Genomic DNA, 24,029 nt, shown 5'->3' with positions numbered 1-24,029 from the left:
TATAGGAGCAACTGCTTTTACAAACACTTTATTTAGCTTATGAAAACAAGTACATATGTCAGAGATAAAAGAAAACAATAAAGAGTCACACCCCAATAACCTTTACAAGTCACTTTATAATGAAGATGATGAATTATATTCCTCAACATAATACAATGTTGAATTAAACAGCATAGAACTGCAGGCAAACACCTTTAATAATAATGTATTAGATCAGTACTCACATAGAACAAAAGATCTACGCATCTTCAAAAGAAGTGAAACCAAAAAAGTGACATCACGAGGCTAAGATTTCCTTCATGCTTGATTATATTCATGGTAACAACGCAGATCATAACGAGATTAAGTTTTAAATTGCATTACTCGTCACTGTTATGGACCAAACACAATCACAGACCACAATTACTTGCTAGCAAGGCAATAGTGAGTGAGACAAGCCTACATGATATATTTTTAAGTACATAGTGTGTAGTTGACCATGTTTATTGTACATTTAGGCAATATTTACATACTTTAAAAGTTCCTTGTGCGGCTTCAAAGCAATTTCCAATTTCCACAATCTCTCGTCTAGGCTGAAGTAGAGCTGAAATGTAAAAAAGGTGTTTTAACAAAGGAGAGTGGAGTGATGTTGACATGATGTACAACAGCTGACTGACACAAAAGCATCATCTGTGCAGTTGAATATGACATACACACAAACACGTGCAATCCAAAGCATAGTTTCCCTAAATGTTCTGTCGTTGCAGAACAACTCTTCCATAAATATGCTGTTCCTGAGCCATGTCGCATTTGGAGGGATGTTCTTAATAAGAGCGGATGGCTGGAGGGACGTGGGCACAGTCTTGTTCGTCCAGAGAGTGGTCAATGACCGGACGATACTCCAAAGTCACCTGCAAAATGAGTATTGCCAGTTAATAACGTTACTGAGAGTGTAACACACTGAGGCGAGTGTACGGTACCTTGCCAGTTTTGGAGTCAACATAGGACATGGTGTGTTTCCTCCAGTGCTGCTCGAAGGGCTTTTTCTCCTGCCCCTGCAAGGGCTTCGAATAATCGTACTCATCGATACGATCCTACAATACAACCAAATGTGAGACCAATCCTTCCTTATTTACTTGCAGAAGTACAGACAGAACACAGACCTTGAAGTCCTCTCTGGCGTGAGCTCCTCGGCTCTCCTTCCTCTGCTCAGCAGAGTTGATGGTCTGGACGGCGTTAAGCATCAGATTCTGCAGCTCCAGTGTTTCCACCAGGTCGGTGTTCCACACGATGCCTAACGAGAACCAGGGATGGAATCAATCAGAGTTGACCTTTACAGAAAGAGAAAATAAAGTGAACTCCCGCAGAGGTGCCATTTACCTCTGTCAAAGGTCTTGAGGTCTTCCATGGTCTTGTAAATGGCGTCCATCTTGTCACATCCCTCCTTCAGAACAGAACCGGTACGGAACACGGCAGCGTGGGCCTGCATGGCCTGGATGAGGACACAGGGGGACAACAGTTATACATGTCTTTGGATGTGCATGTGTGTGTCTACCTTCTGCATGTTGAGCCTGATTTCAGAGGTACGCAGACTTCCATTGGCAAACCTCAGCTTATCCAAGTTGGCCACAGACTCTTCTCCTGCGTTGGACTTAAGAGGGGAAAGCTTCTCTCCTAAAGGGGGAAAAGAAAAATATCACATGACGTGAGCCAGAACACTGATGACAACATAGGATGAACGATATGGCCTAAAATCTGTGTTGCGATATATATTGCAGCCCTCCTGCGACAACAATATAGATCACAATATATTATTTGGTATGTTAATGATAATACAACCATTTTAAAACAGTTCTAATTAGACTGCTGATGTATGCGGTAACATATTGCGTAGTTTCCAGTTGTTTGTCTTCTCAAAACTATTAATAATCTACTTGCTAATTTACTGCTAGTATCTGGTTACTGTCTGTTTTATCTACACTTCTGTTTAAATGTAATAAGCACTTATTCGTCTGTTTGGATAAATGGGATTAATTTTAGGCGATACTACAAATTTGGCATTGATCCAATACCAAGTAGATGTAGGTCATACCAATGCCGATGCTCAATATTGTCAACATCAATAAATGATTCCATTATTGATCACAATTATAATCAGACAAAAACACAGGATGTAACAAAATCAATTAAATATTTAAATCCTTATTATTTTTGCCCTTAAAGCCTCCTGTGTCCAGTTATTTATTTGCTGAGTTTTTAAACAATAACAAAGACATTTTTTTTTTTTTAAATACAAATGATGAATTAAACCACTGTGGTATCAGCCATATGATGATATTCTACTTGGTATCGTTACGGTCTAAATCTGTATCGATCCGCACATTTTTGTTTACATTCAACAGCTCTGGCTTGCGGTTAGCTTATCCCGCTATGGTGTGTAGTGTAGTATGTTTAGGGATGATACTTGTAAGAAACGTAGTTTATTTACCGCCATGGATTTGAGAATTGCTGACTTAGAATTGGCTTTGCACTGTGGTGGGACATTAGTTGCTAGCAATGGTGCTACGTTACACAGAGAACACATTTGTTTGCTTGTTGCTGTCAAATTTGCTGTACACAGCGAAAATGAATCAACATACATTATCACAATAGAGTTAAAAGCTCCTATCGTTTGTCAAATTCACATCATTTATGTTGTCCATTTCTCACAACCCAATATAGAAGAGTCAGTTTTGTGACTAGAAAATCTTGTCATCCACATCGTTTGCAACAGCTGTCCTCACCAGGTTTGTGCTCCTCAGCGATGGTGAGGGCGCAGGCTCTGCCGAACACCACCAGGTCCAGAAGAGAGTTGGCCCCCAGACGGTTAGCACCATGAACGCTTGCACAGCCGGCCTCCCCGCAGGCGTACAGTCCAGGGACCACCTTGTCCTCTCCGTTGGCGTACGTGATCGCCTAATCATGGGTAAAGTTTGATGTCGTAGGGGTACAGTACTTGCAAATGGCATTTGTGAGACTTACCTGGCCCTTGTAGTTGGTGGGTACGCCTCCCATGTTGTAGTGAACAGTGGGAAGGACGGGGATGGGCTCCTTGGTGACGTCAACTCCAGCAAAGATCATGGCTGTCTCGGAGATGCCGGGCAGCCTCGTGGCAAGCTGTTGAGGAGGCAGGTGGTGTAGCTGCAGGTACACATGGTCTTTCTCTGGACCTACACCTCTACAAGGTGACAAACGTGGGTCATTTTCTTCCAGCGACAAATCATTTAAGAGAGGAATGTGAAAACCTTACCTGCCCTCTCTGATCTCAATGGTCATGGAGCGGGACACCACATCTCTGGAGGCCAGGTCCTTGGCGTTAGGTGCGTAGCGCTCCATGAAACGCTCGCCCTCACTGTTGATCAGGATGCCTCCCTCGCCACGGCAACCCTCAGTGATCAGGCAACCGGCGCCATAAATCCCTGGAAAGACGAACATGTGCCGTTATAGAGTTTTGCCTCTATTGTCCATTATTGTGTGACTTTGAGCAAGAAGACAGATATAGACAACCAATCACACTCACCCCTAAGAGCAATTATGTCTTTTTATAAGTTGTCACATGACATGATAAGCAATTGTAATCTTAAATGTACACTTTTAACTTTAAATATGCCAAGATATTTTTCGCACGGCCGCTGCAATAGATTCCTACATAAGAATGGTGGAATGTGATGGGTTCTACATGTAAAGCGACTTTGGGTACTTAGAAAAGCGCTATATAAATCCCAGGTATTATTATTATTATTATTATTATGTGGGTGCTGTGACCTTTGCGGCACCAAACAGAGATTTTTTTTTTATTGTTTTATAATTTTTTTAATGCATATTGGCTAAAATTGCAATTTCAATTTTGATGATGTGCATTTATTAGAAAAAAAGAATGAAAGTTAAGGCAGAAAATTCTAGCTTATTTAGACAATTTTCCCTAAAATACATATTGAGGCCATAAAGTATGTTTTATCCGATTACTTGAAAAATCCAACAATCTACCGTATTTTTCGGACTATAAGTCGCAGTTTTTTTTCATAGTTTGGCCGGGCTCCAGTGCGACTTATATATGTTTTTTTCCTTTTTTATTATGCATTTTCGGCAGGTGCGACTTATACTCCGGTGCGACTTATACTCCAAAAAATACGGTAATCGACAGATGACTAGATTTCTAAAACAATCAATAGCTGCAGCCCTAACTGTGATGCAGCAACAGAAAAAGCAGCGCTTTATGTAAGGAAGGCTGGTAACTGGAGCTGTGCATACGCAAAGTAAGGAGCACTTTGACCCATGACGTCACGTGAGGGACACGGTTACAAAAATAGGGAACTGAAACACAAGATGGACTGTCTGAGTGTGGTAAAAGACAGAAAAAAATGATTTTAAGTTGGTGCTTAACCCAGCTATGGGAACTACAGTAGCTTACAAAAGTGAGTTGTTCCCTCATATTTCAACAAGTATTTTATTATATCTTCAACAAATAAAACTTGTATAAAGTTAGAGTAGTCAGAGTACAGCTTGTATAGCAGTCTAGATTTACTATCCACTCAAAATGATTAATTACAGCCATTATTGTAAAACTGCATTGCTGAAATGTTAGGGGTGTGCCCACTTTTATGTAAAACTTCACATTTCTGTGTATATCAACTAGGGCTGGGCGATACGGCTTTTTTTTAATATCGCGATATTTTAAGGCCATATCGCGATACACGATATATATCTCGATATTTTGCCTTAGCCTTGAATGAACACTTGATGCATATAATCACAGCAGTATGATGAGCCTATGTGTCTACATTAAAACATTCTTCATACTGCATTAATATATGCTACTTTAAAACTTTCATGCAGAGAAGGAAATCACAACTAAAAAAAATCACTATTCTTTTCATACGGTGTTGATCTGGAAATGTTTGCCTCGGCATTTTGATGGTGTGGGCGTGTGGCACCGAACGGAGATGTTGACATGCGGGGTAAGCACTGTTCATTCTCTAGCATATTAGCAGTAATGCTACTTTTAATAGCAACGCTTTCGCCCCACACTTGACAAATTACGGTTGTCTGTTCGACATATTCCCACTTGAAGCCAAACCACCGCCAGACGATGGACGCCCTGCTGTTTTTTGGGGGAATTAATTATTCCTTCCTTTGTTACCAGATTCGCACCTTCTTTCTCTCGTATTACCGCTCGCACGGCTACGCTAGCAACACAGCTAACGTTAGCCATGCTGCTACCTCTTTGCTGCGCGAGGGCGTATACGTATGTGACGTATGTCGTGACATTATGTGATGTGTGTAGAAGCTGCGCTTGCTGTCTGTGAGAAGGAGAGACAGGAAAGAGCGAGGAGAGCCTGTAGTGTAATGCTAGCAGCTAAAAGCAACTGCGTGAGGACGTATACTCGAATATCACAATATACGGTAGTCATTTTCTATATCGCACAGAGACCAACCCGCAATATATCGCGTATATCGATATATCGCCAAGCCCTAATATGAACTATGGATTCTTCTTGTGTCATTTCACTTATATATCTAACATTGGTTTGCATCAACAGGACAGGAGGAGCTTTGTGTACAATATACAGTATGTGTGTTTTTCTTCACCAGTGGGATGGAACTGAACAAACTCCAAATCCTGACAGGGCAAACCAGCTCTGGTCACCATGGCGTTACCATCCCCAGTACTCGTGTGAGCAGATGTGCAGCTGAAATAGGTTCGACCGTAACCCCTGCATAAGAAAAATAAACACTTTTGGTGACATGTGTTTATCTCCAACACCGCTTGAGTGCCCAGTTATTCTGTTGTGTTACGTACCCGGTGGCGATGACAGTATTCTGAGCTCTGAAGCGGTGAATAGATCCATCCTCCATGCAGAGTGCGATCACGCCTTTACACTCGCCATCTTCCATCAGCAAGTCCAGGGCAAAGTACTCCACAAAGTAACTTGTATCATAACGCAGCGACTGAACACACAACATATGGAGATGAGCATATGGTAGTGGGTGTGTGTGTGTGACACTGTGTTCTAAAGTGGGACAAGAGTACGTACCCGTCCATAGAGTGTGTGAAGTAGTGAATGTCCAGTCCTGTCTGCTACACAACAGCAGCGGTGAGCTTGGCCCCCTTTGCCATACTTTAGACTCTGGCCTCCGAACGCCCGCTGGTAGATCTTGCCATCCTCTGTGCGACTGAATGGCATGCCAAAGTTCTCCAACTGGTGAAGAAATGAAGAGGATGTGAATGTGACACACGGTCTAAAAGATCTAAAGCCGAATGCAGCTGAATCTACTGACAGGAGTAAAACACCACAAAATAAACCAGCATCAGAATCGCAGCATTTTATCCAGCACCTTATTTGGTACGCACTAAGAAACAAACAATCAGCAATTTTATACTTCGATAATGAGAATCTGTGCCCAACTACTCTGCCTTCGGCTGCATTGTCGAGAACAGATCCACAAAGCTGTGCCTCCCAACATTGATTCAGAACATGCTAAGACAGAAGCTACATATGAGGCTAGCTTAGTACAACATGGCTAACACCCTAAATATACCTAAAATAGGGCTGGACGATTATGGAAAAAATAATTAATATTATAATATTAATAATTATTATCATTATTTTTGATTGATATTGTAATCACAATTAATAGCATGACAAAACTCAACTTCAAATATAGTTCCAAAAACGGATATAACTTGGTACCAAATAAACAAGTAAAACAAATAGAAACAATACATATAAATAACAAATAGTAATACAAAAAACAATATAATTAAGTTTTTCTGTTTTGTTTTAAATTCCATTTTTTACCTTTACACTTATTTTACCACTATAAAGTTTTTGCTTTTTGCATCAAAAATAAATTGAATAAAATGTTTGTTGATTAAATGCAAACATCCTCACATTTATTGGTGCAATACATCTTTGGATAATTTCGACCAGTAATTTAGGTCAAAGCATAATAATTGTGTAAGTACATTATGCTTGTGTAAGGCACTTTTTTGAAACCTTTATTTTGTTAACACAGTCAGACAGGATGTGACGCCCTACGCTGTCATTGTGAAGGGAGGACGTGTGCTGTGCTGTTCTGAGCTTGACGACGAGTAAAGAGTCAATTTTAAGGCTGTAAAAAAAAAAGGGGGGGGGGGCATCTTAAGTTGCGACTGCTGTTCTGTTGTACATTGATGACATTCTTTTCCTTTTTTATCTTGATATTAAATTTTATTTCTGACCTGCAAACAAGTTGTTCTTGTTTCTGATTTTGAAGTTGTATTATGTTGCTCCTGATGTTGTGGTGTTGTATTGTATTGTAATACATTGGTTTATGTAAATGTCTGTGAGCGGGGTACTGTGGAAGTGGCAGAGCAGTGTGTTTTTGTGTTTAATTGTGTTTTGTTGTAATGTATATTCTTTGTGTTTCTGTATTTGTATTAGGACCCCTTTGAAAACGAGATGCTGCATCTCAAGGGGCTATCCTGAATAACATTTATGTTGATTGTACATTGATGATGTCGTTCACAACAACACCAGCAGATGAGATGTGTTGTGGGTATATGGATTGTTCTTGCAAGCTTTAGTTTCGTAGTTCAGTCTGTGTTTCAAGGCGCCGTCTCCATATTGTTTAGTTTAGGATGGAGCGATTGAGTGTGTCGATCTCGGGGATAAATGAAAAGTCCCTCTATCGGCTATATGAACATGGAAATCATATGCCTTGTTTTTTATCGAGTTTAGTGATTATTGATTAGGCATACTAGCGCTGTGTCAAATAAAAGCAGCAACCATGGTGAGTTCCCAAACTTCAAGTAGATATGCTCTTTTTTACACTCATTCGCGTTTCATCTGTGTCACCGTTACAATCTCAGGATTTGCATGCACGTTGCGCGGCTCATTAATCATTTTTTTTAATTTTTATTATATAGTGAGATACCATAATCAAAATCAAAATCAAAATTCGATTAATTGTCCAGCCCTAACCTAGAATGGAAGACCCTCCACCATCCTTCATCTCATTATGTGACTCACAACTTACTTAAAGGGGACCTCAAAACCAACTTTTCTTACCTATTAGTACCTGTTTTTGTGTATTTTGGATCTGCATAAGTCTTGATATGGAAGCGCTAAAAACTACAACAAGGCTGACGAGGACAAGACGCAGTCGAAGTGGAGGAAAGTAAATACGACAAACCGTTGCACCCTGAAGAGATGGTCAGAAAGCGGTTTAAAGAGGATTGTAAAACACAATCCATGCAACAGTTTGACCAAATAACCACCGTTACATGTTATGTACACCACATAGCAGCGTTTTAAATGTAGAAAAAAATCATAATAGGACCCCTTTAACAATTTTTTTATAATAAATGTATCTATTTATTACTATTTATCTATTTTTATGTGTTACATTGTGAGCACAGGAAGTGAGAAATTGCTATGAAACAGAAAAGAGATAGGATTAATAAACGAGCTCTACTTTTGCCAACCACTTTTCAGACGTGTTGAAATGTGAAATTGGGATTATGTGATGTACCATATTGTAATTATATGCATGTTCGAAATAAGCTAATACCATAATCATGATACCATATCTGTAAATTAAAATAGTTTCTACAAAAGGAAGTCGTAGTCATCACTGGGTACCAAACCATAGTCATTGTTTACTGATAAGGCTGTTCAAGGTGCACATTATGGCCCGTTAACTATCTTAAAATGCACAGCAGTTGCTATGTAAAAAAAAATGTCAGTCTTTACCTCTACTACAGCAGCGGGCGCCTGTTCAGTCATGTAATGGATAGCATCCTGGTCCCCCAGCCAATCAGAGCCCTTCACGGTGTCATAGAAATGCCACCTCCAGTCATCATTTTCCATGTTTCCCAGAGCTGCATTGATTCCACCCTGAAAAAAACCCATCAGATTTGTGTTCACAAACTTATAACAAGTTTATTATGTTTAATTTGAGCCTTTAGGATAATAAATTAACATGTTTTTTAAATGCACATATCTCTCATAATATTGCACACACAGCACCTTATGAACCCAACCAAAAAACTTAGTTTTACCCGTCCGCAAACTAACTCTCAAGACGCAGTTTTCCATCCATCCATCCATCTTCTACCGCTTATCCCTTTCGGGCTCGCGGGGGATGCTGGAGCCTATCTCAGCTACAATCGGGCGGAAGGCAGTGTACACCCTGGACAAGTCGCCACCTCATCGCAGGGCCAACACAAATAGACAGACAACATTCACACTCACATTTACACACTAGGGCCAATTTAGTGTTGCCAATCAACCTATCCCCACCTTTGGAGGTGGGAGGAAGCCGGAGTACCCGGAGGGAACCCACGCAGTCACGGGGAGAACATGCAAACACCACACAGAAAGATCCCGAGCGCAGGATCGAACCCAGGACCTTTGTATTGTGAGGCAGGCGCACTGACCCCTATACCACCGTGCTGCCCGTCGCAGTTTTCCAAAAGCGGAATTTTTTCAAAAGGTAAAAATCTGTGTTTGCCTGTGGAAAATTATGTTTTTCAAATACCTGTATTTGTGTGCACATGTTTTTTTAAATAAATCATGTAATTATACAATGCCCTACCTGCGCAGCAACAGTGTGGGACCTGGTGGGGAACAGCTTAGTGACACAGGCCGTGTTGAAGCCAGCCTCAGACAGGCCAAAAGCTGCCCGGAGTCCTGCTCCTCCGGCGCCAACCACCACAGCATCGAACTCATGATCCACGACTGGGTACTGGGTGGAGATCTAAAGACAAAAAGGAGATTTAACACTTAAACAGAACTTTACCCTTCAACCACTTTCAAATAGTTTACCCAATACCACAACAATGACATAACACATTGGAATACACAAGACCCAGACATGTGTAATTTCACTTACGTCATTAGACACTGCATGTTTCTTTCCATAGACGGAGAAATGCAAATTCCTTGAACCTTGAACTGTGGCTGCAGGTACCTGGCAGAGAGTTTAAAATTAAAATAAAAAGATAACAAAGACCTTGACTTTTAATGGTCACATAATAAGACATTCCGTACACTGTAATTCCATAGGCAATAGTGCTATTACATTCCACAATAAAGCCAGGTTTTAAACAAATTGCACAATATGGCACTCAATACATTACATATATATTTAGAATGTCATAATATATATGCACACAATGTTTTTCAAACATACTGCTTTATACAACTTCTCAGTAAGTGATGCAAATTTAGCTCAGCGGCTAATGCTTCCCACAACAAGGACAAGGGGCTCAACCGATTGTAGTCACGAACATAAATGAAACGCTTTGTTAAAATGGTAACAAATGTGAATAGTTTGACAGAAACGGAGATAACACATCCACTTTATTGGCCATTGTAATAGCATATTTTCAATGGCAAAGTCACATTGGAGCAGCCATAAGGGTAGGAGCAGCCCAGCTACATAACGCAAGTTACGCAAGTCAGACACTGTAGTTATGAAATTAACGCAGCACATTACTGCTTTACTTCACACAAAAAAGCCAACATGGCTTTGAAATACCACACACGAAGATAACATTGATGTCTACGAGGTGACTTTCAACACTCACAGCTTTCCTAGAGGATAGTATCCTCTTCGAGAGGAGCCGGGAGGCAGCTTGAACACTCGCCATGTTGTCAGTTATGGTGGAAAATGTGTTTAGAATCGCAGCGCAGGCGCCCACTTTTGCACCAGACTGAACCACCGTTCTAAAAAATAGGGGTGCTCCAATGTGTAGTTTTTTTATTAAAACTTTCGTAATCTGTTTTTTAAAATTATTATTTTCTCTTTATATATTATTGTATATATAATACGTTAAAATAAATGCGAAAAAGTGTTTATTATGTCACATTATAGATTTATTTTGTAATATATCTTATTGAAATGCCCCCACCGACTTAGACGAACCCGGCATCGCGTTACATTGTATAACCTGTCTGGGTGTACAGGAACTAATGTAGAAGTGACCTAGACTTTCCTTTGAAGGTGAGACACAACACCTTAAACACTATACTTTTTAAAAAGACTCGACAACCTGTTGGGCTCACACAAGCTATTAAGCCCCGTTTGTTTTTAAAATGAATTACTCCTAGTGTGTATGAGCACTTTTACGCTGACGGGTTAGCGAGCATATTAGCTTTTAGCTAGCCCCGTTTGCAGTTATCCTGGGCTGTCGAGCATGGTGTAATGTTGTTGTTTGGGTTGTTGATCAGCGTTACAAATAATTATCTGCTGCTGTGTACACCATTTGTCCACATGCCCCCCCTGCATTATGATATTTATTTTGTTTACATCAGTGATTTGAAGTTAGCCTTATAAAAATAGCATGTATAGTAAGTAAACAAGAAAGTGACTCACTGGCGCATAATCATACAACCAGCAGAGGTGGGTATAGTAGCCAGAAATTGTACTCAAGTAAGAGTACTGTTACTTTAGAGTTTTATTACTCAAGTAAAAGTAAGGAGTAGTCACCCAGATATTTACTTGAGTAAAAGTAAAAAGTATGTTGTGAAAAAACTACTCAAGTACTGAGTAACTGGTGAGTAACCTGTTCGTTTAATGATGACGGCAACAAATAATGCACAAAAACATAAAAATAGCAATGAACAAATTCAGAGCCAGGAATATCTCTTAAGCAACTAAAACAATAATATATTAAATAATAATACATTAAAATAAATAAGGCAAATTGAGCCACAATAACTTAACAGCACCATAGGCTCAGTAGGCAGAGATTACAAAGGAAAATAAGTTCGCCTTTACGCAAACCATAAACTCTGATAGGTGTGGGCTGCACCTGGGAACACACTGTGCACTTCTGATTGGTGTTTGTATGCATGCGTGAGTGTGTGTGCGACTGTGCGTGTGTGTCTCTGTCTGTCTGTCTATGAGGCTGCAGTGCGTTAATAAATGTCCCCACACTATGTACATTTGACAGTGATTCATAGCTGGGAAGCTAACATCAGCCTAAGGTGACAACCAAAATATCTACTAACGTTACTTACCGCGATGTGCTTCCTCAAATTTGACGTTGAGTTCATGTAAGATGAAATGTCCACTTGTTTGGGGAGACACATATGACAACGCATTACATAACTGTTTTTTTGGTTGGCTGAAGCGTGAGCATCGATTTTATGTGAGGCCAGGGGTGTTTGCGTTCGTTGTTGTCTCTGCCATTGTTGTTGTTTGCCGCAGAAACTTTATGTGCAGTTAATCATGTGACCGCCTGGCTCTGTTTGATTGGTGAAACGGAGTGAAACGGAGTGAAACGTCACCAGTGACTGCATTTGATTGGTGAAACGGAGTGCAACGTCACCAGTGACTGCATTTGATTGGTGAAACGCATGGATGCGATAGATCCTACTTTGAAGGTCTGTTTGACAAACCAAAACAAACAAAGCGTGCATTAACAGATCAATAAAAATCAGTTGCGAGTAGCGAGCTGAATGTAGATAAATGGAGCGGAGTAAAAGTAGCGTTTCTTCTCTATAAATATACTCAAGTAAAAGTAAAAATATGTTGCATTAAAACTACTCTTAGAAGTATAATTTATCCCAAAAGTTACTCAAGTAGATGTAACTGAGTAAATGTAGCGCGTTACTACCCACCTCTGACAACAAGTGTAGATGTAAAATGGTAAATCATATAAGTCAATTCATTAACAGGGTTTCCGCGGGTCATTAAAAAGCTTCAAATGGATTTTACGAAAATGAATATTGATAATATTAATAATTACACTAGAAAGCATTGAATACAATGTCTAGAGGCATTGAACAAAATCATACAAATTCAATTGGCAAGAAAAAAAGACAACAAAACAAGCCACCGGGCCCAGTTTTTCCAATTTGGGAAACAAATGCACTTCAAGATGTTAAATGTTTATTGAATTGCAATATTTGCTAACAACTATTGAGTCTTTTTGATGTTTACATATTTAGGATAATTAAGTCGGGGTACTCTAGCTTCCTCCTACCTCCAAAGACATACACCTGGGAATAGGTTGATTGGTAACATTAAATTGACCCTAGTGTGTGAATGTGAGTGTGATCGTTGTCTGACTCTCTGTGTTGGCCCTGCAATGAGGTGGCGAATTGTCCAGGGTGTACCCCGCCTTCCGCCCGAATGCCGCTGGGTTAGGCTCCAGCACCCCCTGCAAACTTGAGAAGGACAAGCAGCAGAAAATGGATGGAAGTTATTAACCTTCCAATTACAATGGTAACATATACTAAAAGTAAAGAAAAAATGTTTATTGTGTTTGAAATGGTTACTTGCAATGTTATTATTACATATGATTACATTAGTGCTCAATTCAGCCACAGTTAACCATGTAAACGTTTTCAACTATTCAACATTATCATTGTCAAATGCTTAGAATTTTGTCGGTAGAGACAATGGTATGCTTTTGACTATACATGATGACGATCTGCTGAAGGACATTAAGGGGATTTAAATTGTTTTAAGTTGCATTAAATTAGATTTTCCGATACCTGCAGAAACCCTGTTTAATGTAAACATGCCACTGAACCTCATGATCATATGCAAAACAATTGCAAGTACATCAGGGCTATCCAAAGTGCGGCTTGTTTTTATTTGGCCCGCGCCCTATTCCTAAAATGTACATTGAATATAATAAATCACAACATCACAGAAGATTAGCTAGAGCCTGACTAAAAAATGGGACACGATATTTTGAAATTTGTAGCGTTCTCAAATAGAGGCTATTGTACTAATAAAAATGTAACACAAGGATGTAGTCTTTTATATTTACATCAGTGGTTTTTAACCTTTTTGACTTAGGGGCCCAACTTTTCCACTACAGAGGGGCCTGGGACCCAGTTAAATATTAACACTGAATGATTTATCTTAATCATATTCAATAATTATATCTAACATATTTACAGTTTAACAGAATAAACCTTGTCAAATGACATGAAACCATGTGTTAATCAGAAAAAAATTTTTTTAGCACAAACCCTAGGCTTGAGTCAGACTGAAAAATAAGAAACAACAGTACTGCACAAGAAGGGACTGATCGTTAATCAAAGTTTACTTTTATAGACCTTAATCACAAATGTCTCGGAGGGCTGCACAAGCCACAACGACATCCTGGGCTCAGATTCCACATTAGGGCAATAAAAAAACTCAACCCAATGGGAAAGTGAAACCCTGGATGGGACCGCAGATTGGGTGCCCGGTGTAATGGATGCCGAGTGGATACAGTTAATAATGTGAGAGTCCAGTCCATTGTGGGGCCAACAGGGTATCCTCTTGCTAGTAGACAAGTTGGGGCGGCGAGACGTCACCAACTGATGTATAAGGAGTGGTCCACCCTGAGTTCCGAATTCATAATGTGAAAATCCAGTCCATTGGGAGGCCAGCAGGGGATCCTCTTAAATGTAGACAAGTCAGCAGCGCAGAGACATCACCAACTGATGCATAGAGAAGTGGTCCAATGCGGGTCCCAACTTGGAACAGCCTGCGCCTCTTCCGTGGCTGCTGACCCATGGTTTGATTGATTGATTGAGACTTGTATTAGTAGATTGCACAGTACAGTACATATTTCGTACAATTGACCACTAAATGGTAACACCCGAATAAGTTTTTCAACTTGTTTAAGTCAGGGTCCACGTTAACCAATATATGGTCACCTGATAACCTCTCCACGCAGGAGAAGGAGGCAGAGCAGAAAAGAGAGACGGCAGATCAACTGGTCTAAAAAAGGGTCTATTTAAAAGCTAGAGTATACAAATTAGTTTTAAGATGGGACTTAAATGCTTCGACTGAGGTAGCATCTCTAACTGTTACCGGTAGGGCATTTCAGAGTCCTGGAGCCCGATTAGAAAACGCTCTAAAGCCCGCTAACTTTTTTTTGTTTTTGGGAATCACTAATAAACCAGAGTTCTTTGAAAGCCGATTTCTGGCCCGGACATACAATACAATCAGCAAGATACGATGGAGCTAGACCGTTTAGTATTTTACACCTAAGTGGTAAAACCTTTAAGTCGCATCTTAAGTGCAGAAGAAGCCAGTGCAGGTGAGCCAGTATAGGAGTAATATGATCAAACTTTCTTGTCTTTTACAAAATTCTAGCAGCCGCAATTTGTACCAACTGTATTCTTTTAATGCTGGACATAGGGAGACCCAAAAATAATACGTTACAGTAATCGAGACGAGACGTAACGAACGCATGAATAATGATCTCAGCGTCGAAGGTCGACAAAATGGGACACATTTTAGCGATATTACGGAGATGAAAGAAGGCTGTTTTAGTAACACTCTTAATGTGTGACTCAAATAAGAGAGTTGGGTCGAAGATACTTTACCGAGTCCCTTTGTGTCATTTTTGTTGTTGTCAAATGTTAAGGTGGTAATATTAAATAAGATAATCAGCATTCCCATTTTCTTAGTGTTAGGACATCCATTGTTGAATTTAATTTCGACACACCTCCAGTTGACTACAATCTGGCGTGTTGGTCAGCTTTAGGGGCATGAAAAGTTGAGTGTCATCAGCATAACAGTGAAAGCTAACACCGTATTGGCTTAGGATGTCACTTCGCGGTAGAATATAGATGTAAAAAAGTGCAGGGCCAAGAACCGAACCCTGTAGACCTCTGCACGTTACCTTACCATACTCCGGGGTCACATTGTTATGGAAGACGCGCTGCATCCTGTCAGTAAGATAGGAGTTAAACCAAGAAAAGGCTAAGTCTATCATATCAATCCGTGTTTTGATACGTTCTACTAGAATGTTATTATCGACTGTATCGAAAGCAGTGCTAAGCTCAAGTAGCAGCAACATGGTTGACGCATCAGCATCCATAGTTAGCAATAGATCATTACTGGCCGGTAATTGATAAATAACTGATTAAAAAAATTGTACACGCAATTATGTTGTGCTAAAATAAATAAACTGAGTTAATAATAAATATGTTTCTTAACTAAACTGTCAATAAAATTAAAGTACAAAAAAATACAGCATCACCACTTTAGTCATAATCTTTGCGCTTAAAAAAACTCTCTATGACATAAGCTTCAGACGTTTTCACTTTTGTTTTTATATTGTCATTACTGCCACATGTGGTTGAAAAGTGTATTGCAACTGAGTACCACTGCGGCCCATACAGACCAAAGCTGAGAAACAGATGATTTTGGTGGCCCCCTTGGTGTCGCTTGCCGGCCCTATGGTTGAGAAGCACTGAGTTATGCTATTTAATGTTTTAGGATGTCTTGAACTACTTTGGAGTGTTTGTGTGTTTTTATTTTAAAAGATCTTCAATTTTTTGATCTGTGGCCCTTGAAAGAAAACGTAAGGCCACTTCAATTGTTGTTACCTTATGCCGATTATTGTGATAATAATGTTAATATTTTGGTTTACTAGTATGTTGCATCTGTGACAGCAGCCTACATGAACAACCTGAATGACCCCCCTCGATGGAACATTCAACCAGACCAAAGAGAAGGAGGGGCAGGAGGAGGAGATGGCAACCAATGGAACTATGCACTGCTGGTCCCTATGCTTGGACTGGCTGCATTTCGTAAGTTACACAAGTATGTGTGCAGAGAAGTTTGTCCTGAGTGAGTCAAGTGAATGTCGACCGCACCAAAATGGACAATGTGCACGTCACATACGCCAGAATGTATGCGTATGCTTAACGAGACTAACTATATACCAATTTGGTTGCTCCACAACACAACTTGTATGTCACAATAAATTCCATTTGCGCTTCCATGCTCATTATTACACTTTTACCATTTGCAATCACTGGGACCTTTTTTTTGTGGCATCACAAAAATCCCACAACATGCACTTGTTCTTAAATTTCTCAAGATCTGCTGAATTGATGTTGATGTCACAAGTTTTTAAGTTTTATTGGCAAATCATCACAAAATTGTTGGGTGTAATAATAATGTACGATAGGAGCCTTAAAATTTGGATCAAATCACAAAAGGAACTCACTAAATGTAGTGGAACTGTGGGGGCGGTGGGTGTAACATCATCGTCTTATTTGCATATTTGGCCATGACAAATGATGCAAATCATTCTAATGGATGCTGTAGGAGACAAAAGTAGGCAAAAACATGAAAAGCGAAAACATATGTTCAGAAATACAAATTAACTTTGTTATGTCGCTTCTTTTTGTGCTTTTCTTAATGTCAAAAGGAAGACAGAACCGTCCGTGAAAAAGGGGTTAGGGATGGGTGTAAGGTGTGTTAGGACAAAGTGTTATGATGCTGTTTACTGTATGGAGTTGGAACGACAAGCTCCATTCAAATACAGTCCCATTACAATGTGTTTATTAGCGAGGGCGACAGGTAGCGCCAAATCTATCAGTGGCGACTGTATTTGTTGCAGGGAGCAAAAAATAAAAATAATTCTCAAAAACACGCTAGAGTTTATTTTGTACTGTACTGTGATGGATCTGATACAGGTTGTAATTCTGACCCAGATAAAGTCCAAATTCAATTGATTAAAAATATGTATGATATTTGTTGTACTTGTGACACAGAACAGCTGCTGTGGCTCTTGGAATTTTTTTTAAATAAATAGATGACAGCAAGATCAGAACTAAACACCTGTTCACCATTCAGGTTGGATCTGGAGCCGGGAGTCTCAAAGAGAGATCGACAATGTCAAATCCCAGTATGACAAGGATGTGTTCATAGTAAAAAGCGAGATGGAGGCGAGGTACCAGGAGACACTGACAGAAAGACGCAGAGCAGCGGCTTCCTTGGAGCTGGAGCTGGAGAAGGAGAGACAGAGGGTGCAAGGCTACAGACAGGCCATGATCTCCCAGAGCCAGCAGCTGGTAGAAGAACGCAAACGGTTACAGAAGGTAAGCTATTGTTCTAAGGCTGGTATACACCTAAATAATTACTAAATCTTAAGAGATTTTCTCATCTGTTACAGACCCCTCACATAAAGACAAAAATCAGGCATTGAGCAGTTTTAAACTTTGGTCTGCTACGATAATATCAACACAGCACACACACCGATTCTGTCCCACCATGGAACCTGACTTCAAGCCTAAAATCTCACATAAACAAACATGATCTATAAGAGTGGCCATATCGCTCTGAATATAGACAGTATCCATACCAATCTGGTCAGTATCTGATCGATACGAGCGTGGTAGAATTGATACGTTTGTTGCGGTTTCTTTTTTATACGTCCAGCAAATTGCAAAATTTTTCTCACAGAGTTTTAATGCGACTGCAGCGTCTCTTCTTGTCTGTAAGTGCAAACAGCGTTATTTTTCACAAATATCCTTGTGTCATGTTCATTATTTTAGTACTTTTGCTTACATTTGAAACTGATATTTCGTATTACATTGTTAAATGTTTTGTTATTTTTAAACTGTGACTTTTCTCAAACAATTGTGTATATTAGAACGCAAAATATCTGAAGCGCCACATCACGCTTCAAATATTGAGGCTTCACATTGCAGATTTTTGGGGGGATATCATCCAATTTTTTTAAAGCATATTTTACTTTTTCTGTCATAAATTAAACATTATCAGTCATTAAAGTGGCATAATAAACTAAAAATATCAGAATGATAGTAGTATTGGCTACTAGATGAGACCACACTTTTCAGAGCGCACTGCTCTATATCTTGGTCACTAATTGGCTCAGCCTCAGGCAGCATTGCTATATTGGATTAAAATAGTGTAAAGGGTGTTATTTTATGTCTAGAGGGCTCTCATAATGTCGGAAAATGTGTTCAGAAGGTTGTAAACAGTTTTTTAATGTTGTCGCTATTAAAATATATTTTATTTATAATTCATGATTCCTACTCGGCGGAAATTAATTTAGGGCCCTATACTCCCGTTTGCGCTTACCGGTAAGTGTTTTTTTTACACGCTTGAAGTTACGCATGGTCCTCTTATCTCGTATTCTCCCCTCCAGCCTGGGGACACGCCTACCCCGAGTAAGTGAGGAAAAAGTGCGGAAGTCTGGACTTAAGGTCGGATCATTATTAAAGAGGCGGACTTTGCCGTGACTCCTTTTTCTTAGCTTGCGTGACTGGTGGAGAGTGGAGTTGTACTATCCATCCATCCATTTGATTGTAAATGTCATTGATATCCATGAAAAAGATGAAACTTTACATTTGAAAAAGATGTATCAATCCGAGTAGTGCTTGTCAAGTGAACGTGTGCCGTATGCGCTCTACAAAAGCTTCTTCTTCATTCCTGGATGTGAATAATAAAGCTCTAGATGAAACTTTGTTTACCTGTTTACCGCCTTGATGTTATTTATGATGTTAAGAGTTCGGTTTAGTACAAATGTCTAGGAAGCCGTGATGCGTTTGTGTGTGTGCGCGCGGGGGAGTGTGACAGTTTAACTGTCAAACTAAATCAGATCAGTTGGTAGATGCTACATTATATATGTATATTCTATCAAAATGTCACATAGTTCAGTGATCACATCGTATGTATAAAACGTCCAGGATGTTCTAACACTGTCGACACGTGCGTCACCTTCCGCTGTGGTCGCACTCACGAGACAATGATGTGCATTTAGGTTTTTGATAATTAACACAGTGTGGCATTCGGGTCCTTTTATCTTCATCTCAACAGATGTTTCCAGGTGTCTCAATTTGAAGCGATCAGAATAGATTTGATAGTTTCCTGGAAGTTTATTTTATCATTTTATTGTGGTGTACACTGCATCCAAACGTTAAGTGAAATATAATGTTTCACCCTCTTGGGGCGCTGGACTTATTTCTGCTTAAGAACAAAGTACTTAAATTGATGGGAGAATAAGGGGAAGGCCAGATTTGACAGGAAACGCCCACATTTAAGGCACGCTGTACCCAAAGTGCATGTCTTGGATGAAGGCGCGCAGTGACAGACGTAAAGTACCAGTAGTGTGGAAAAATAAGTTTACTTTATATGCTTGATTGTGTTTTATTGTGTCCATTAAACCATATCCAATTGTATTTACAATCCGCAAAGTATGTGAAAATACTGTCTAAACACCACAAAATGCCACAAATTCAGTCAGCCATTTTGAATATTCCGCTCTGAACGTCTTCAGTGATTTCCCTAGGTTGTTGTCACTGGAGTAACACTTCTGCACTATGACCATAGTATCAGATCAGTCATAATGGAAATATGCAAAAAAAATACAGAAGTGCTGTCTATCATTCACAATCCTTATATAAGACATGAACACATATGTTTTTCATTTTTTTATGCATTCTAAGTCGTAAATAAATAAATAAAAAGTCAGCTAACAATGTAGTCAATGGAGGCTCTCTATTCCTCCCACAAACCCTCTAAGTAACCATTCAAAACCCGGCAACAATACTCTATATCCAAATCATGACCTGAATATTAACCAAATATTAGCAATGTTCTTATTATGAGCATTAATGCAGACAAACTATTTTTTAGCGGCGGATTGACACACACCTCAGTCGCCCTCTGCTGCTTTACTGTGAGCTGGCCGCGGTGTCCTACTGCTCCTGCATCATTGCGTTTGGCTCGTTAAATTTATTCTAGATTATAAATCATGCTTCTCATCTGGATAATAAGATGATTTAGCCATACATTTAGAAGTTGTTCATCTGTGACATTCAATGTATACCCGAAGATGGAGACAAACATACACAAACGAAGACAGTGTCTGCCGGGAGACTTTCCCTTGTTAACCCTTTGTGTGCATCATGGTTAATTCTTCATATAAACGGGAAGATATGGACATCCTATTAGTCGTCATCACAGTAAGAGCAGACATTGTACGTTAAGCTATCATTTTATTATGTTTGCAATTTGTATTTCTTGTTTAGCACTTAGCAATACATGCATATTGCAGAGCTTATAAAACTTGTAGCTCATCCTCCTTATATTCAGGATCAACAATATAAGGTTCTGATCATAATTTCTCCCAAAGTAATCGTTATTGGCGCTCACAAATCTGAATTGTTGTTGGTGATGAAGGGATCTGCGATTCCCACCTCTACGTCACAAAATGACGTCTCTGGCTAGCTCATTATCTCTCCAAATGGCTCAGGAATCTCTGTGAGATTGATGCTATTTCGATCATATCTATTTACTTGCAAACTGTGTAAGTCTTTTGGTGTCATACATCAGATATATATGATAATAGTTTCAATATAGAGGCAACTTGTTTTTCTACTCTGCTGGTACTTTACATCAAATGTCTTTTTTCACTTTCGCACATGGCTGGATAGGGTCCTTATTGTGGTCAAGTCCTAAACCAACTGACAGCAGTAAGCAAGGGACAACTGAATTACATTCTTTTAGACTGTTGTATTTGGTTATAAAAACATTTTTATTTGCAGTACATATTATGTTCTAATAATCAACTAACTCAGGAGAAATTCATAAAATTATCCAATGATGATGACGTTTCAAGTCAAATAGTGTTGCTATCAGTATCAGTTTCAGCGATACTAGCCTTGTATTTCCTTGGTATCGATCAGGTACCAAGTGTCGCAGTGCCGCCCACCACTAGTGATCCAACAAAATGGAAGAATCACAGGGAAAACAAAAATGTTTTAAATGTTTTTTTTCAATCCCAAACTAACAAAAAAAAAGACAGTGGAAAAAGTTATGACGGTGTTAACACAAAATTTATGACCTACTGAGCGAGCTCAACGTGATAGTACATTTTCAACAAAGTAGCCGCAATGTTGTTTTTTCTGCTTGATTAGTTAATTTCTGTAACACATCACAATACAGACAGCGACGACTCGGAAGGCGTTCCCCACAGAAACAAGTTCCAACCGTTTTGAGTTTTGATTGGAAATATTGAACAAGTCTATTATTTAAGATTGTTTTGGAGCCAATTATCGGGACAAATTCACGCTTAACACACCTCAGACAACAAGACAATCCTATAAGACAATCTTATCAGACACAAGTAAGATAAGTGGGGTGGGGGGGATTAGGACAAAAACAGCCTAAATGTTTTTGTGTGTACCCCGCTTTACTTACACACTCGACTGCTGCTGTATGTATCTGTCATAGAGCAAACACTCTGTCCTCTTCTCTTCCAGGACCGTGAGAGGCTGGAAGAAGAGACGCAAAGACTTGTCAAGTCTGGAGCCGCAGGGACTGTGCTGCATCACGCCCTGGAGCAACAGAACGGCTGGTTCCAGAGAGCCAACGCCACGCTGCGGGAGCTGGAGACTCAGCTTGTGGAGCGGCAGAACGCCTATTGTTCCCATATCCGGCCCAGAGATAAGCGCCTGGAGATGGAGAAGAACATTCTGCTGAAGGCCGTCAAAGAGCCCGTTGCAGATGAACTTGATCTGGAGGCTGATTTAAAAGATATATTTAAGAGAGATAAGCATTGTGCTGACTTGCTTAACATGGACAAGAGGAAGAACGGAAGTCTCATGTGGGTGTATCTCAAGTACTGGCAGCTGCAGGTCACTGTTCAGAAACATAGGAGGGCCGAGCAGGCCATTCTAGGAGGGAACATGAAACCCCAAACTAAATGATGACGAGGCAATCTTTTAAGACTAAAATATTGTTTTGTATTTCCCCCCTCGATTTTTCACACACATTTACAGTGTCCTTAAGAACACATTAACATTAATCTAACACAATAGTAGTAAGCAGATAAATTGAGGCAGAAACGGGTTTTTTTAGTCAGCAATGCACACATTCAGCGACACGTTAAAGCAGGCCACAAGGTTATTTACTTGTACTTTAACAAGCAGGAGCTGCCCCTGTCGCTGCCATTCCAATCACGAGGCTCTTTCAGGTTTCCCGTAATTGGCCGAGAGCCCATTCTCAGTTTTCAGCTATTTTAAGTGTCCAGATTGTTAAAAAAAAATAATCGTTTTGCGTCACAACAAAACAACTCAAGCAGAAGAACGATGAGCTTACACTCCCATCACAGAACCAGATGTTTAACAAGGTACATTTAGGACAAGTTTATTTTAAAACTAGTACTGTCAAATGATACATTTTTAAATCAGACTAATCACATTGGAATTTAGATTAATCATGATTAATTACAGGTTATTACTGGCTTGGCTAATTTTTAAAAAGAGCCCAACATTTGGACAGAAATGCAATTTTTATTGTCAGAATGTTCTTCAGGAACACTTTTGCAAATGTTTTACTTGAATGCACATCATTTGTTTGTTTAAAACTTGGTAACAGTTGTATCTAAAGTTCTGTGTATACATGATTAATGCAATACTTTTTTGTGATCACTTAAAGTTACTCTATTATTTTGCCATCTCCTTTTATACAGATATACTGCATTAAGTGGGGGTCCCCCGCTCCTATCTTAATCAGTTTGACGGTCTTGGAAAAAATTGAATCTTTAAAAAATGTAGATCAGGAATGAAAAATCAGGAATGTCTTCATGAGGAAAGTATATGCCATTTTGTCACATTTGGGAAACGCAATATAGATCAATTGTACCCCAAATTAGGACCCACTAGCTTTACCTATGAGATAATTGTGCTTCATTTAAGATGTCCACATTTGATACACAATGCAGGATTGACATATTTTTTATTTAAAACAGAATTTGTGTAATTTAACTATATTTTCAATGTACAGTATGTGTGCCATGTTTTCTGAATGGACCATTTATTTTGGCTCCTCTTAAGACAAGGGCTGAAAAGGAACACAGGTAACAAAACACACACACTAAATTACAATCGTGAGTATCTAAATTATGTTGGACAACAGTTTGTCTTGGAATTCAGTAGATTATGTTTAACTATTAACTTTTTTATGGGAGCCAGAAATTTTATTTGGTAAAAATATTGACAAAACCTGACAGTCAGCCAAACTTAAAAGGTACTACGTTTTATTGTGTAGCATATCCTGGTGAATGAAAACTGGATTTAATGTTGAGATAAAAAAGTCCTCACAATAAAGTTTGGTTTAAGAACTTCATCTATGTGCTTCAGTTTCCTCAACTCAAGGGGAGGGACCAACTCAATGGTAGGGCATATAGAGCTATTATGGGATGTCAAAGAAACTGCACTGCTACAGAAGCTGTACACGGACTT

General features: G+C 39.4%; 2 protein-coding genes across 8 annotated transcripts; one reads left to right on the top strand and one right to left on the bottom strand.

Moving 5' to 3' along the window:
• Nucleotides 1-448: 448 nt before the first annotated feature.
• On the bottom strand, nt 449-10,692 carry sdha (succinate dehydrogenase complex, subunit A, flavoprotein (Fp)). Its single transcript, XM_061950218.1, has 15 exons — nt 10,592-10,692; nt 9,895-9,972; nt 9,598-9,759; nt 8,754-8,897; nt 6,054-6,218; nt 5,819-5,967; nt 5,608-5,732; nt 3,269-3,437; nt 3,001-3,196; nt 2,763-2,934; nt 1,535-1,653; nt 1,360-1,471; nt 1,143-1,273; nt 960-1,073; nt 449-890 (listed from the first exon to the last, which is right to left on the bottom strand). The coding sequence occupies exons 1-15, from the start codon at nt 10,652-10,654 to the stop codon at nt 804-806; spliced, it is 1,986 nt and encodes a 661-aa protein (XP_061806202.1). The 5' UTR covers nt 10,655-10,692; the 3' UTR covers nt 449-803.
• A 247-nt stretch (nt 10,693-10,939) lies between these two features.
• ccdc127a (coiled-coil domain containing 127a) lies at nt 10,940-23,913 on the top strand. Of its 7 annotated transcripts, none has more exons than XM_061950143.1 (4): nt 10,940-11,007; nt 16,400-16,556; nt 17,611-17,855; nt 22,047-23,913. In XM_061950143.1, the coding sequence occupies exons 2-4, from the start codon at nt 16,427-16,429 to the stop codon at nt 22,491-22,493; spliced, it is 822 nt and encodes a 273-aa protein (XP_061806127.1). In that variant the 5' UTR covers nt 10,940-11,007; nt 16,400-16,426; the 3' UTR covers nt 22,494-23,913. The 7 variants fall into 7 exon arrangements, with proteins under 7 accessions (XP_061806127.1, XP_061806150.1, XP_061806119.1 ...); XM_061950166.1 differs by having other exon boundaries at nt 16,400-16,569; XM_061950135.1 differs by having other exon boundaries at nt 10,948-11,007; nt 16,422-16,556.
• The last annotated feature ends 116 nt before the right edge of the window (nt 23,914-24,029 follow it).

This window comes from Nerophis lumbriciformis, linkage group LG04, assembly GCF_033978685.3.
Source record: "Nerophis lumbriciformis linkage group LG04, RoL_Nlum_v2.1, whole genome shotgun sequence".
Classification (NCBI taxonomy): Eukaryota; Metazoa; Chordata; class Actinopteri; order Syngnathiformes; family Syngnathidae; genus Nerophis; species Nerophis lumbriciformis.
Note: the sequence above shows the minus strand (reverse complement) of the source record. Positions and strands in the feature narration are given on the sequence as shown.